The sequence below is a fragment of the Drosophila suzukii genome, chromosome 2R, assembly GCF_043229965.1.
Source record: "Drosophila suzukii chromosome 2R, CBGP_Dsuzu_IsoJpt1.0, whole genome shotgun sequence".
Lineage (NCBI taxonomy): Eukaryota > Metazoa > Arthropoda > Insecta > Diptera > Drosophilidae > Drosophila > Drosophila suzukii.
This window is the reverse complement of record NC_092081.1, coordinates 5,345,056-5,360,644: the sequence shown is the minus strand read 5'-3', so window position 1 is coordinate 5,360,644 and position 15,589 is coordinate 5,345,056. Positions and strand designations below refer to the sequence as shown.

Genomic DNA, 15,589 nt, shown 5'->3' with positions numbered 1-15,589 from the left:
ATTCGCAATATTATTTAAAAAGTTATGTGAGTTATGGGTCCCTAAAAGACCATGCATGGTCAGTAAAACCACTGAACTCCGCTGGGTGGCGCTACCGCCTTTTGTGTGTGCTGTTCCCCGACTTATAGTTCAAATATTTAACTATAACTCTTATTCTTGTTTTACCATAAATCTATTTAAAACAAATTTCCGTACATAAAGGTAGCTTAAGGCCACAGTAGCTATAGCTACAATAAAAAGCATAGGCTATAGGTAATTTCTCAATTGTCTTTTAAGCAATAAAAAGCATAGGTTATAGGTAATTTCTCAATTGTCTTTTAAGCTGAGAATAAATAAACAAACAAATAAATAAATTTCCATACATATGAGTAATTAAAATTGTAAGTATGAAATTGAAAAGGCCTTAGTTTACCTTTAAGAAAATATCTAGTATATATGATACAATATATTCTAAATGTCTTGCACTTGGAGTCGTCGCAACATGCTTAAATGGTAAACTGAGACCGCAACCTCTTTTTTAGTTATTTGCTTGATTTATGACCTGGCAGGGCAAACAAGGAAGGCAAAAGAGCAAGCGCCAGGGAACTATTTCCCAGTAAAAGGCGGCCTCCAGAACTATTGCATAGATAGGCAATTTTCGTAATTGCTGCGATGCGAATGGGAATGAGTGGGAGTGGAGTGGTTCTGCGAGGGACAGGGGGAACGTGGTCAGGAGCAGAGTGCGGTGAACCAAAGTTGATTTATAGCCCTGTGCGTCCTGCGCCGATGCTTCAAAGGACACACTGCATAAATATGCGATAAGCTCGACTATAAAAAGCGAGTGACATTCCCACACACTCGCACTCGCTCTCGGCTGGCACTCACATAGATACAGAAACAGTTGGCATACACTTGCATAATGTATGCAGGCGACTGCCGGACAAGTTGCGAACCGCAACAAGTGCACTCACCATGGGAAAAGTGGGGGGGGGGGGGGATCAGACAGGTGCGGCTGGGTGTGCATTTAAGCGACATGTGTCGTCTTCACACTCAACTGCACTTCAAACGAGCGCAGCTCACGTACCCAGGTTCTATAACCTACTACAGTAGGTCCTAACTAACTATTATTAGAAAGGAAAGTAAAACTTTTAAGAAATATTCCTTGGGGCCGTCCATATATTACGTGATCGCATAGCAAGTTGGGGTGTCATTGAAATCATTTCGTGCGTGAAACAAAGTTTTTACCATTTCAGTTGTGTGCACTCACTGGGGGCTGAATGCAAATTTCAATAGATCATTATGAACAATGTTTGTTTAGGACAAAAAATTACATTTTTTAACCCATCTAAACTTCAGCTACTTAAATACATCTGCTAAATATTGTATAACGTTTTTTAATAGATATTATATGCTTTAGGCGTTTTTTACTTTTCAAAATAATTTCCTTTTTATATAAATATTAGATTCTCCATTAATAAATGGAATAGATTTACTTCACACCTCTGTTCTGAAACGTAAAATCCCCTTTAATTCAATTTAAAATTTGAAAAACAAGTAAAGTCATGAAAGCTTGAATGGTGTTTGCCCATTTTAGGAAAGTTCGACTTAAAAAGTTCACCTGTAGTAGCCTTGAACACTTGTGGACTGGCATAAACTTCCGCATTAAATCGACTTTGAACTTGAAAACGTTAGTTACACGGCCACTCGCAAAAGCGCATGCTGGCATTTGAAGGTTATTATGGTCGGAACTTTCTGAACGCACCCAGAACGAAGGGCTTTCCTCAAACCAGAAACCCACAGTTGTTGCGTAATAAGGCCTCTTTACTCGCCATCCTCTCCTTCTCAAAGGAATCAAAAGAGCGCTAGTCTATAGTTCTGCTTCATTTTTTTGTGGGAAAATTGCACCCGCAAGCTAAGTTTCAAATGCAGAACTGAAAGCTAACACACATGACGAAAGCTAATGAAGTCAAGTAGAAAACTAATTTATAGCTGGATAATTTGCAATTAAAGAGAGAAAAGGGGTATTTGAAGTACTTCAAAGAGGAGAGGTTCATTGACAGAAATTCTTGGAAACCCAAGTAAAAAAGTTATTAGTTATAATGAGGTTGTAGGCTTGATTAGCACAGTTTCAGAATTTAATTAGAGAAAAACACATTTACCGTGGTGCTACCATCTCTAACAAATATGTAATTTTTAAGTTAGATACAAATTTAATCATTCCCTTTCTAGAAATCTTTTTTCGGCAATAAGTTTATAACCTATTTCAAGTTTAATTGCAAATTAGCTGCATCTACCTATACTACAACAAAATATATTAATTCATCAAAAGGCAAATGGGGTCGCTTCTCCCATTCCACCTTTAGGTCTCTAAAAATCATATCAGTAAGTTGGTCATAACCCTTTGCTGACCTAGAGTGCGATCCTGGGACTATAAACTCCGTGGGCATTAAACATGCAACATTCTCGCTAGGGTTTTATGGCGCCGCAGTGTATACCATGAGCACGTGTGCTGCCACCACACAGTTGTGGTGAAATATATATCCATAAAGCAGTAATATCAACATTTTATAAATTTATAGTTGGTATATGTATTACACTATCAATCAGCCTTTTAGTTTTTAATAGTGCATTCATGCTCACAAAATTCCATCCGAACTTAGTTCCACTAGTGGTAATTTGACTGCAAGTTAAATGTTTTTTTTATTTTCCCCAATAATTTGAGTCAACTTAAATGTGAGGTTAATGTTTATCTTGAAGAGTATGGCAGCCTCGTTCAAATAGTTCATAGTAGGGAATTGATGCACACAAAATTCCATCCAAACTTAGTTCCACTAGTGGTAACTTAATTGCAAACTAGATGTTTTTTTATTTTCCCCAATAATTTGAGTCAATTAAAAGTAACTTAAAAGTGAGGTTAAGGTTTATCTTGAAAAGTATGGCAACCTCGTTCAAATATTTAACATAAATCCGAAATTAAGAAATAATAGTTAACAAACAATGGGCTTTAGTTTGTTCTACACCAAGTAGACATTTAGATTTAAGGTAGAATTTTATTTAAATTAGGTTAGTAGCTAATGTGTTGACCATAGTTGTAGTCGTAACTAAAAGCGATGACATTTTACCAGGGCGGCTTTGCTCTTGGGCGATTTCCCCTCTGCTCTTATTTTTATGCGTTTTAAATTTATTTTGCTGCCTCTGTCGCAACTTTGGGACAATGAGAGCAGGAAAATGGCGGGGGCGGAAGGCGAAAGGAGCCGCTGGCAATGGCGCCTGTCGCACGCACGCAGCACTTCCGCCAGTCACACACAGACCCGCACGTGAGCTTGTGTGCGTAAATGCGCTTCTGTGTGCGTGCGTGTGCATGTGTGGCAGGCCTGGGGGAAAAGTGAGAAAAAACGAAAATAAAGAAAATAAAGAAAACAACGCCTGGCCTGCCAGTCTTCATATTTATTTATCGTGCCAAGTGATTCCGTGTAATTGCAGAAATTGCGTTAAATTATTTAACAAGCGGGCGCAGCGGCAGCAGCCGCATTTCAAATTCATTTACACTTTACGCACAATGCGGAAAGGAAATTGAATACAATAAATTTCGCAGCCAAAAATGCCGCAGACCTACAGGAAATTATTTTCCACCAAACATGGGGGGCAAACACAAAAAATAATAAAGGCCAGCCGCAGAAATTCAATTTGCTATTTATTAGTATTAGTTGGCTGTGCTCGAAAATTTATTGACTAATTGAATTTTTATTTGCAGAATGCAGAGTGCGGACACCAGAAGGCAATCGGATGCGAAATTTACTCCAAGGATATGAAAATAGCACATCAAATGGGCCATAAACACACGACAGCAAACGGAAGAGCTTAAATAAACCAAAAAGAGTACAAAACAGCAGTAGCAACAAAGCCAAGTCGGCAACAATCAACAGCACAAAAGCAACACTGCCACACAGAAAAACCTAAAAAGAAAGCACAAATAAGAGGAAGTCGGAAAGAAAAGTGAAAGCCAAAAGCCGAAATTGTAAACGCTCCGTGTAAACACTTGAAAGCTCGTTAGGATAATACATCCTGCCCGGCACCAAGCACACGCTGGCACAAAAACCCAAAGCGCCGGGGAGCACGGGGAAGGTGGAGAAAGCGGGAAAAGCGGGGAAAGCAGGGAAAGTGTCACCATGTGCCGTCCCGCGTGTCTGAGTGGCCGCCAGCTGAAACAACGGCACCACCCCAGATACCCACCCAGCCACACAGACACACACATGCGCCAGCAGGCCATTGCCATTGCCATCGCCGTTGCATAGTCGCGCTTCCGTTTCCGTCTACTCCTCATTTCCGCTGCGGCTGCAATTAAGCGGAGCGAAGCATCCCGAAAAACACACCGAATATCCACAAAATGGCGCGCGAGACCAGCTTTAATGGTGGGTACACATGGAAAATGAGGCACTTATGTAGGTCGTTAAGTCCATACTTTGAACAGCCAAGCGGTTGTCCTCTTGCATACTTTTTAGACAGCAAATACAAATGTTTGGAGAACCCATTATTAAATCGAATATTATTAACTAGTAATTTTTGGAATTTTTAAAGAATTATTATTATGGTTTGACTCTTTAAACTAATTTGTAGTGCTCACAAAGCTTGGATCCAGCTTGTCTGCAAGGGTTAATTTATTAAAATTAATATCTGACTCGTCTAAAGTATGTTTAACTAAATTAATAAATATTTTAGATTTATTTTCCTATCTTTTATGCTTAAAATACAAATAAAATAGAGCTTGACTTATATAGTATATTCCCCTTATTCTCCAATCTATTGTAGATGCGCTTGACTACATCTACATAGCGAATAGCGTGAACGACAGGGCCTTTCTGATAGCCGAGCCACATCCCGAACAGCAGAGCACCGATGGTCAGGAGCCGGGCGAGGAGGAGGAGCTGGAGGACATGGCGGTCACGGAGGATGGACAGCTGGAGGACGCGAACAACAACAACAGCGAGCGCTACTACAGCTCCGCGAAGAGACGGCCGGACTTCGTGGGCTCCCTGGAGCTGAAGCCACCGCCCACCGAACCGAGCACCACCGCCGCCGGCTCACCACTGGCCACTGCCGCTCTGGCAGCAGCAGCGGCCAGTGCCTCGGTGGCAGCAGCGGCCGCCAGGATCACGGCCAAGGCGGCTCACAGGGCCCTGACCACCAGGCAGGAGGCAGCCACATCCTCGCCAGCCCTCCAACTGATCGACATGGACAATAACTACACGAACGTGGCCGTCGGCCTGGGCGCCATGCTGCTGAACGACACACTCCTCCTCGAGGGCAACGACTCAAGCTTGTTCGGGGAGATGATGCTGAACCGGAGTGGCCAGCTGGACTTGGCCAACGGCAGCGCCGGGCTCAATGTGACCACGAGCAAGGTGGCCGAGGACGACTTCACCCAGCTGCTGCGAATGGCCGTCACGTCGGTGCTGCTCGGCCTGATGATACTGGTCACCATAATTGGTAAGTACTCACTGAAAGCCGAAAAAACGAGAGGAGCCCTAGAAAATCCTGTCTATAAGCTTATACACTTAAATTTTTAGATCTGTAGTGCAACAAAATTAAAGGGAATGTTGGGGAACTTGACTTCTTAATCCAATTAATACAAAGTAATGTATCTCAGTAAAGCATATCCATATGTACACAAACCTAGTGATGATGGAACTATCCATACATGTGTTAGTTCAGTTTCAAAAACGTATATATTTTTATATGCAAGTAGGTTTCCAAATATATATATAAATTGTAATTTAAAATACTTTGATTTGGAAGTTAGTACTTTGACCAAAAGTAATTCAATTTCCGTAAAGGAAATAATCAGCTTGAATTGGAATTGGATTTACTTATAAAGCAAGACAGTAAGACATTTTTATTTGCTTCCTTAAATTTTTACTTATTCAACTGTATTATAAATAAATCCTTAAAAATGGTTTAAGTGTAAGCCAAAGCCCAAACACAGACATAATTATTTCAGTCGGTATCCCAGCCGAGGGAGAACCACCCAAAGTAAATTCCTCGAATGCCAGTCTCAGGCACGCGCCTGCTGCCTGCCCCCAAATCCTTGGGGAATATGGCAAACAATTCAATAAGGAGGACCCAGGGGGACTCGGGGGCCTCGGCTTCAGTTGTAGATAATAAAATACGCGTAACTGATATTTATGATACTGGCAGGGCATTTTATATTATTTATTATTGTTGTTATTATGGCCCAGATGCTGAAGCAGCAGCAGCAGCATCGGCTCAGTCTCAGTTATTAATAAGGCAGCTCAATGACGAGGAACGAGGACGGGCATGGGAGGGCCTTCGCTTTTGTTGTTGGCTACATTCATTACACGCATTTAGCCATAAATCCGATGGCAAACAAACCGGCATCCATCTAGGCAAAGACATGCCGCATTAAAATTGACAGTCAATCAATCAATCACAGTTCCCCCACCATCGCAATCCAATTCCAGCGAAAAACTTTATGTTCACGTTGTAAATTCCAAAACAAAACGTATAAAAATCAAGCAGTAACAAATGAAAGTGAGGCGAGGAAGCAAAATAAGCAGAGCAGCAGGCTGAAATTGATTTCATTAATTTAAGTAGATTTCATTTCATTTCATTTCATTTAAAACGGCCAGCACAGAAGTCAAGAGGCAAATAAAAATAACGAGCGCTGAAAAGTATGCTACGATTGCTAACGCCACTCCCAAAGGATCCGGACTGAATTGGCCCAATGGCCATTCACATGTCTCACTTCCCCCCCTGCTCTCATTTTGATTTCCTACCAATTTGTGTTTGCTTAGTTTTTCCTCTTTCGCCGGCCTTTCCTCCTGCCCTTTAGTTTTTCTTGGCTCAGACTCAGCTTGTCTCGCTTTTGAACTTCTGCAGTTTTTGTCGCCGTCCAAGTGGGACGGCAGCAGCATTTAGCATTTAAAAAGAAAATGCTAATGAGTTTTAATGCTAATTTTAGCTAGATTGCTTCACGCTTTTGGTCACTCAGCAGCACAAAAATAATAAAAAGTACCCGGAACCAAATGTCGAGCGAGGGGATGGCTTAAAATATATGAACTTAATGGTAAAATTTGTTGACCTACTTATTATTCGTTCTTAAACTGATTCGGTAGAGACTTTAGGGATAGCATTTCTGAAAGTAAAAGGCGCTTTGAATTCTTAAAAATGATTTAAGCATTTTATTTAATGCGCAATCTGCTTTTTTTGTATATCCCTCTATAGAGATACTATCAAACCCTTCTCCTTCATTTTATTTATTTTCTAATGTCTATTTTAGAAGGACCCACAAAGTAAAATACATTTTGAATACACAAAGTTTAAATTTAAATTAAGTATTTATATTTATGTGTTATTTACCCATTTAGACTATGATAAGATTATGAAATCATACACCTCCTAAAGTTCCAATGGCTTGGGCGACCCCCGTGGCGAAGACTCTGCATGCAACCCAAAAACGCAAAAAACAGCTGGCAGGCATGAGGCTTGTCTACTTGCCTTCACTTTGACACTCAAGTATCTAATTGCATGCGCCTGGTGTGTGTGAGCTTGTGTGTGTATTGCGTATCTGTGTGGCTCCAGGCAGGTCCTGCGAGTGTGTGCGAGCCCTGGCCCACCTGCCGTCGACTGTCGGCGGATTCAATGCCACAAATTGCATGTCTCGCACCTGTAGTGGCTGTCTTTCTTTCGCAGCCTCAAGTGCGCCACAAGTAGTCGGTGACAGTGGCAGAAAAATGGGGGAAAAGGCAGTGGAAAAGTCGAGAAAAGTCAAGAAAAATAAGCGCACCGGCAGACATCAAAGGTGGTGTCCTCTCCGAGTCCCTCGAGCATCCCTTCGAGCCTCCCCCCACCTCAATTTCACACCCTTCGCCCTGATCCGGGGCTTTTGGCAAAGTTTACGACAGCGCGATTAGCTCATGTCGTTTATTTTGGCTTTTGTGAACTTTGTCTTTGTCTGCCAGCTCAAGTGCAACTGGAATTGCAACAGTGCAATGCTGGGGGACAAGCTTAATAAGATTCCCATTTCATCGGTGTCCCGGTTCTGGGTTCTCGGTTCTCGGTACTCGGCTCTCGTCCAAAGAAGTTTGCCAATTCCCAAAAACTTTATCTGTTCCGCTGCGGTTCTTGGTTCGCTTTCAGTCATCAGCTGCAGCTCGAATTGAATCGAAAACTTTCTGTCTCAAGTCAATTTTCGCAATTAGGCTGCTGCTGAAAGCCCTGCACATAAGAACCGAAACCAAAACCCCAACCCCAACCCCACTTCGTGCTCTTTATTTGATTGAGTTTACTTTTCGATCATTGCAGGCAATGTCTTCGTCATTGCGGCCATTATCCTGGAGCGTAATCTGCAAAACGTGGCCAACTATCTGGTGGCCTCGTTGGCCGTCGCCGATCTCTTCGTGGCCTGTTTGGTAATGCCCCTAGGAGCTGTATACGAGGTAAGTAAGGGTGCCTGAGAAAGGGCAAGCGGTGCTGTATTTATTTAAAGGCTTTTTTACAAGAGCGAACATTACAGAACCCTTAATAGATAAAGAGATAGATATACAAGATACAAAAAGTTATAGGTATTCAAACATCATAATAACTAAACCAACAAACCTTAGGGGTTACATGGTTTTTAAAATTCTAGTGTTTATATCTGTTTAAAAATAGCTCGATAATGAATACCAATGTGCTGAAAGCTGTTCCACATATGTAAAGCAGTATAAAAGATTTAAAAAATTCAATTGTCAGCGGTCTTGAAATCATATCATCGTCTATGGGCAATTTTTGTAAACTCTTTATTTCTCGGAACTTTTGAAAACCCATCTGGACCCACTTCTGTGTGAGACCTGACTCTAAAACCTTTTCGTAATAATATACAAAAAAGAACCTTATTGGCGATCTGGGATTGATGGGCATTCGCATGGGTCGGCTCTTGGAGCAGAGTTCTCCACCAACAATCCTTAGGGTCTCGGACTTCATGCGCTGCTGATAAAGTCGAAATGAATGCCAATTGGGCGTTTTCACCACGTAGGCGTAACTGTCGTTCAGGGAGATAATGTGGTGGAACATGGTGGCCAAATCCACAAGAATCACCCGGTCCGCCAGTGAGCTCGGTAAAATATCATCGTTAAAAGCCGGCGGTATTGTTGGATCGTCTGTCATTATCTTTAGACCACTGGCTCGCAATGTCTCTGCGTTTGTGATCGCAGGCTCGAAAATGCCCGTTGTAAAGACGGTGGACAACATTGATGTAATCGAACTGACTATAAGACTGATAAAAAAAAATGAAAACACTTCTATGAACTTATCCGCTATAGGCAATCGATTCAAGTGGAAGTCGGCCAGCGGGAAAGCCAGGTAAAATCGAAGGGTGTTGAAGAACGGGTCCGAAAGCGATCGACGGCCGTGGGACAAGTACTTGATCATGAATATGACACAGCTCGTAAGGAACGTAATTTGGTGGACGCCGGGGCTTACCACTCTGTCTATGTATCTGCTCACGGGAATAGTCCTCCGGTTGGACACCAACACACACAGTCTGGAGTCCGTCAGCACGGGACTGAAATCGAGATTGTCGTCGTCCACCATATTGGCCACCACGTCGACTCTGCGATCATCTGCTTGGTGAAAGATCTCGTACTGAGATGTCTGTTGTCCTGGAACCGGAATGATTTCCATGGTCACATTAAGGTAGCGCATGAAGTTCACCATCATCAGTCCAATGGGGCCGGACAAACTAATATTGCCACCGTTGGTCACATCTGCTTGTTCCGACGAGTTGTACTGCAAGTGAAATGTAAATTTGTATTCAACAAAGATAAAACGGAAAGTTGGATAAATTAAATTATTATTGGAATGATTTTGTAAAAATTTTTGCCTTAAATTTACCAATCGTTCTTATGGCAGCTCTACGATTTAATGTCCGAATTGTAATACATTTTTATGAGTTATATATTTAAATACAAAATATCAACCGAACTGATGTTCTTGGCTGATGCTTCAAATCAAAAATATCTTTAGCCTTAAAAATCTTCACCTGCTAAGAATCGAACTCACCCAAAAAATAGTTGGAGGATCATTAACAGCTTGAAGTATAAACCTGTAGTCATCTCTTCGAAGGGTATACAAAAACATTTGAGGGTTGGCAGTTTGAAATGGGCGTAGTTTTCCCAAACGATAAAAGGACCATAATTCTGTCTCGTACTTGCCCTGACCAATGAGAGCTGTGCGATCTAGCGACCGATCCCAGCACCAGCTGAATAATTCATGAATAAAGTCCGCATTGATGGTCTTTTTTGCATTCGGCGGTGGAGCATAAATAAGGATCAAAAACACCCTGCCAAAGCGAAGTTCTGGGTCATCGAGAGCTGCCAGAGTGGGATCATCTAGGCCAGTAAAAAGGGCAACAGCCATGTTCTGCGCACTTAGGTAGTGGTGATTAACCGGTCCCAGATCCGATCCAACGTTATAAATTGGCAATGGAAATGCTTCCATTAGGCGCTGTTGGAACGAGGAACTCAAATCGACTTTGCCTGTATAAGTGATCACACAGTAAAATCCCAAGTACGCCTTCAATGTCTTGATCATTTGAAATAAGGAATTAATTTCGTTGTCCAAGTTGTTCTCCACTTCTTTGACTACTATCTGAAGTTGACTGCTGGCTATGAGGCCAAAAAGAACAAAGTTCCGTACAAAGAATCGACTCTCCATGGTTGCTTTTCGACTTTGAACCCATCGCTGGAAAGTTGACCCTTTATAAAGCCTTGCAACCCTTGTTTGCTTTGTTATTAGAAGCCATTACATTTTACACTTCATGCTTGGGGAGCATCAAATTTAATAAGCCATCAACTTTTATTGTCTATTTGGCTAACCAGCTTTATGACCCCCCTTTTCTATTCATGCTCACAGATCAGCCAAGGTTGGATACTCGGCCCCGAACTTTGCGATATCTGGACCTCGTGCGATGTCCTCTGCTGCACAGCCTCGATTTTGCATCTGGTGGCCATTGCTGTGGATCGGTAAGTAATTACTTAAATTTCCCCCTGTTCCGGACTCTTGATAAATTGCCCCACAAGTCAGCTTGTAAGTGGCGTGTAAGACAAGCCGTAAGCTCTGGGGCTGCCTCCCTAAATATAGACATATCCGTACTTGCTAGTATGGGTGAGAAAATGTAGCAGCGTGTGTTTGAGTTAAGCGAATCAATCAATCAAGTTTTTAACATGTCAAATCTCCTTACAAATCCAGTAATGCAAGAAAAGTAAACCTAAAACATACACCCATTTATGTGAGGCAACGCGACTGACGAATGCCCTGCAATCACAGAGTGGTTATTTATGGATACTCGACCTCGCACATTGAAATTTAAAGACACTTGAGGTATCTCTGCAGTTTGTTTTTTGCATTTTCTTGTTCCTCGCACTCAACTGTCACTCGATGGCTATATCAATTTAAAATAAACATATTCCCTGCTATGGCATATGGCCACCATACACAGACTCGTATGGGAAAATGGCTGGCTGCATGCCATCAATCAATTTGCAGCAAACATTTCAATCAATCGATTAAAAAACAGAACGCAAAACGGCAAACAATAAAGGGCGAACGAGGGGGCGTGGCAGGGCAGGGCAGGAACAGTGAAAAACGAATTGCATTATTCACTTGGGAAAAGCGGAGGGTGGCACTGCGAACTCGAACTCGATGTCGATGCGAATGTCAATTTTATTGTCAAGCATCCAGTGCCAGCTAATTTTCGTGCACTTGCCGCCAATGACAATGGAAGTGGGAAATCGTTTTCCAGCGAAACGGCAAATGGGGAAAAAGCTGGTGTGGTGGAAATATAGCTGTCCTGGCTGGCAGTTTTATGGCCACTTAGCAGCAAGATTGGCGCAATTTTCCAATCGGCCCGCACGGCGTATACGTAATGCAGTTTGAATGGCTGCTACCCGTGACACTTTTGCCTGTTGTTGTGTGTTTAATGAACACTCAAATGCAAAGGCCTTCGCCCGGCCACGCCCCCATCCCCCATGGACATTGTAATTTCCAAAATGCTGGCTGCACTTGACCGGGTAATTTCATTTTATTAGGAACTGGGCTCCGGGCTGAGAGCTTCCAGCTGCCGTTGGCCAATTCCCGCATGAGCTGAAATTATATGGTCGCATTAATTGGCTTAGCTGCAGGTCGATGCGGGCCAATTATTTGGCGGTTTCAATTAGAGCCACCGACCAACCAGCCGAGCCATAAATAATGCAAATCGCTTTCTTTACCGCTGCAACGTGGCGTATACGCAACATGCGGGGGGCGACTCATTAAAATTGAACAGCCTACACGCAACAAAATGTGTTTAGAGCATATTAAAATAATAAATAATAAGACCTATTGCGTTTTATATCCAAGTTTACAACGTTTACACTTACCATACGTGCTATTGAATATGTATATACTATACTATAGATCAGAATTTAAAGAATTAATTGAACATTTTAATATATAATGAAAATATTTAACATAAAATACATCTTTTAATACAATTTTTCGTACTTATTTCGCGATCAGTATTTACATACATTTCTCTATGTGTACAAATGCAAAGAGATGTATTCCTATTTGTTTTTGTGACTAATTAATGCACTCAAATGCTTCAATACGGCCACACCGCATTTGTGAAATTCGTTTTCAACCTCTAACGGGTTTTCAAATTAAATTGAGTTTTCAAATAATGCGCTGTTGAGTGGTGTTTGTTCCAGTGGTGGTCAGGTATGAAGGGAACATCCCCGAAAAATCCCGCTGATGCCCTGTGATGCGGCTGTCAATTGGCAAATTGAAGCGCTGGCTCCGCAAATTGCCTGTCAATAAACAAAGCCAAGTGATGCTTAGATTTCGCATGCATATCAATCAGCCGAAGCCCCGGCTTTAACAATCCATAAGAGACTCGTCCTATCTTTGGCACCTCGCAAACACCACTCGCCTGTCAGCTGGACACCGAAAAGAAAGCCCAAGTCCCACTTCACATTATGATTGGGTATTCTGTATTTGTGGAGCGGGAAGTGGCAATGGACCACTTTCATTTCTGCTGGCAAGTATGCAAATGACGAGGCATGACAGCAGCGATGATGATTCGCCCGAGTGCCACATCATCGTCAAGATAAAAGGCCCCCGGCTCAGGTCCAGACTTTTGGGGCTAAAGTTGGGTCCCATCCGGAGTGGGGGAAACAATTACTCGGAGAGGACTTGGGGGCACATTTTATTTGTTAGTTGTCACTAGATATTTAAAATGGAAAGTCTTTGTTTTATCACCAAATGAAATGAAAATTAATGTGCTTTTAAGCAAGCGGCAGGCATTTACGGCAGGACGAAACGAGATGGGAGCAGTGCATTAATAAATTAAGTTTGTCAAATGGTCTCCGACTCCTGGGCACCCAAACTGGATGATAAATAGTTGCCGACATTCGGCTACAATAATATTTGCAAGTATTTGCCGTTAGGAGAGCCGAATCGTTGACAATGCGATGATGCTGGGGCATTGGGGGAAATGGTTAACATTTTCCGAGTTCATTTTCCATGTCAGTAATTTTTAAGCAATTAAGACAAAGTGCCAACAGTATTTGCAGAAACTGGAGATTGGAGGGGGTTCACAGGCAAATAAAACAAAGAACACGAAAACGAAGAGCGAGTAAACTGAGCAGCATTTCCAGGGAATTTTTCCCTTACTATTTGCCAGCACAATAAAGCCCTTACACAGAAAATTTTTTACCGAAAATGTTTGTATTTGTTTGCTAGAGCTATGAAAATAAGTGAGATTAAGGGAAACATGCCCGTATTAAGACACAAAGGAGCAGTGTGACCATGCTACAGATTAAACTGTACAAGTTAAAACTTTATTATATACAAATAATTTACTTTAGCGAATATATCTTTTAAAAAAAGAAACATATATTTGTTGAACGGATTACGAAAATGCATTAAATATTTGTATTTGTTTGCTAGAGCTATGAACATAAACAAAATTAAAATAATCGTGCCCTTACAGAGAAGTGTGACCATGCCGAACATTAAAATGTACAAATTAGTGAATTTTGAGTAATATTATTTAGGAAATATTTTATCAATTACGAAATAAATTTTTTTCTTCTGTGTAATAAAAGGAACCGAAACTGGGATCCCGCACCAACAAATGGCGCCCGGACATTAATCTTCATGGCACTGACCCAACGTTTCGGCCGATTCTGTCGAACTCTGTTGGCCGCCCGAATATATGCACATATAAAGGAGGCTTTCAGGCACACACACTCGAACATTCGAGCTCGATGTGCATAAATTTCATGGTCTGCATGCTGCTGACGTCATTATTAGTGGCAGCACACGAGACCAACAACAAAAGCAACGGCCGCCCCGAATGATAAATGCCTCGCGGCTTTGCGTTCCAGGCTGGTCGAAACCATTTAAATGCCAAGTTTTCGCCGAAGCCCGAAAAACCCCCCCCATCTTTGCCGCACCCCGAAATGCCAGATCATGGGACTATCCTGATTGCTGACTGCTAACCACATTGACCAACAGTTTGTCGGCCATGTTGCTGCCGTGCTCATGTTGCTCGTGCGCATCGCTGCTCATGTTGCTCGTGCTGTTGCTGTCGCTGTTCACACATTTATGACATATTCAATTAAATTTCAATTAAGTTAACATAGTTTTTACGTAAATATTTTACAATTTAGCACTTAAAACGTAATTACATGTTCATATTCGTTGCCCCATCGTCGATGCTCTGGACCCCAAGTTGCTCCGCTGGTAGTTATTTTTGGTGTTGCTGCTGTTGTTGCCACTCTAACCACAACAACAGTACAACAATAAGGATAACAGCTACAGCTACAACTACAACTGCGAATGCGACCACTGCGTCCCATGTGCTGTGTGCCATGTGTAATTGTAATTGCTCTTGTCACACGATTATTTTTTTGTTCGGCTTGGTCGAAAGCCAAATAGTGAATGCAAAAAATACAACAATGGGCACGAGATTTAATTTTCATGCAAGCGAATTTCCTGCCAACAACTCACTACACAGATTTTATTTAAATTCATTTTATTCAATCAATGGAGGGTTACTTAACTCGTAGTAATATTTTTATGAAAGCATATTCTTCATTTATTCCCTGGTCATTTCAAAGATTAACTATAAGGTTGTTTTAGCTAAAACATTTCTTTAATATTTAATGTTTAAGAAAGAAGGAAAACCTAAAATTTTTAATTTAAAATTTAGTTAACAAAAGTTAACAGTTTACAAATTTTCAGTTCTATCATAATTATTTAAATGCACTCTATTTTATAATCGGCTTTTACCATTTCAGTTAATATCATATAACATGCCTGCCGGTAATCATATATATTTTTTCGTGCTAATATTTTGATTCACTTAGCGCAAATGAGAAAACTTTTCGCTGCCACTGTGCACGCTTGGCTAAGTGCAAATGCACATTGTACTTATTTTACATAATTTTCATGCTGTCGCGTTGCGTTTTAGGCAATGGATGCTGCCCACCGCTGACCTCTTAACCCCCTGACCCCCATCCCTTAACCCTTGCAACCGCATGGCCACAACTTTCATGTGCGGTGTGAA

The 15,589-nt window shown here is 41.6% G+C and overlaps 2 protein-coding genes across 2 annotated transcripts in view; one reads left to right on the top strand and one right to left on the bottom strand.

Moving 5' to 3' along the window:
• Positions 1-15,589, top strand: part of 5-HT1A (5-hydroxytryptamine (serotonin) receptor 1A) — a 65,271-nt gene that overhangs the window by 23,044 nt on the left and 26,638 nt on the right. The window contains exons 2-5 of the mRNA XM_017085684.4: positions 3,734-4,391; positions 4,789-5,466; positions 8,302-8,435; positions 10,891-11,000. Of these exons, the coding sequence (XP_016941173.4) occupies positions 4,367-4,391; positions 4,789-5,466; positions 8,302-8,435; positions 10,891-11,000 (947 nt within the window). The 5' untranslated portion in view covers positions 3,734-4,366. The remainder of the gene's footprint in view (positions 1-3,733; positions 4,392-4,788; positions 5,467-8,301; positions 8,436-10,890; positions 11,001-15,589) is intronic.
• On the bottom strand, positions 8,623-10,692 carry Ir56a (Ionotropic receptor 56a). Its single transcript, XM_017084791.4, has 2 exons — positions 10,039-10,692; positions 8,623-9,765 (listed from the first exon to the last, which is right to left on the bottom strand). The coding sequence occupies exons 1-2, from the start codon at positions 10,690-10,692 to the stop codon at positions 8,623-8,625; spliced, it is 1,797 nt and encodes a 598-aa protein (XP_016940280.3).

Bases quoted from the DNA above. Each gene is read 5' to 3' on its own strand.
- Ir56a (XM_017084791.4), bottom strand. From the start codon at position 10,692: ATGGAGAGTCGATTCTTTGTACGGAACTTTGTTCTTTTTGGCCTCATA. The intron at 9,766-10,038 runs GTGAGTTCGATT...TTTCACTTGCAG, and splicing joins ATCCTCCAACTATTTTTTGG to TACAACTCGTCGGAACAAGC.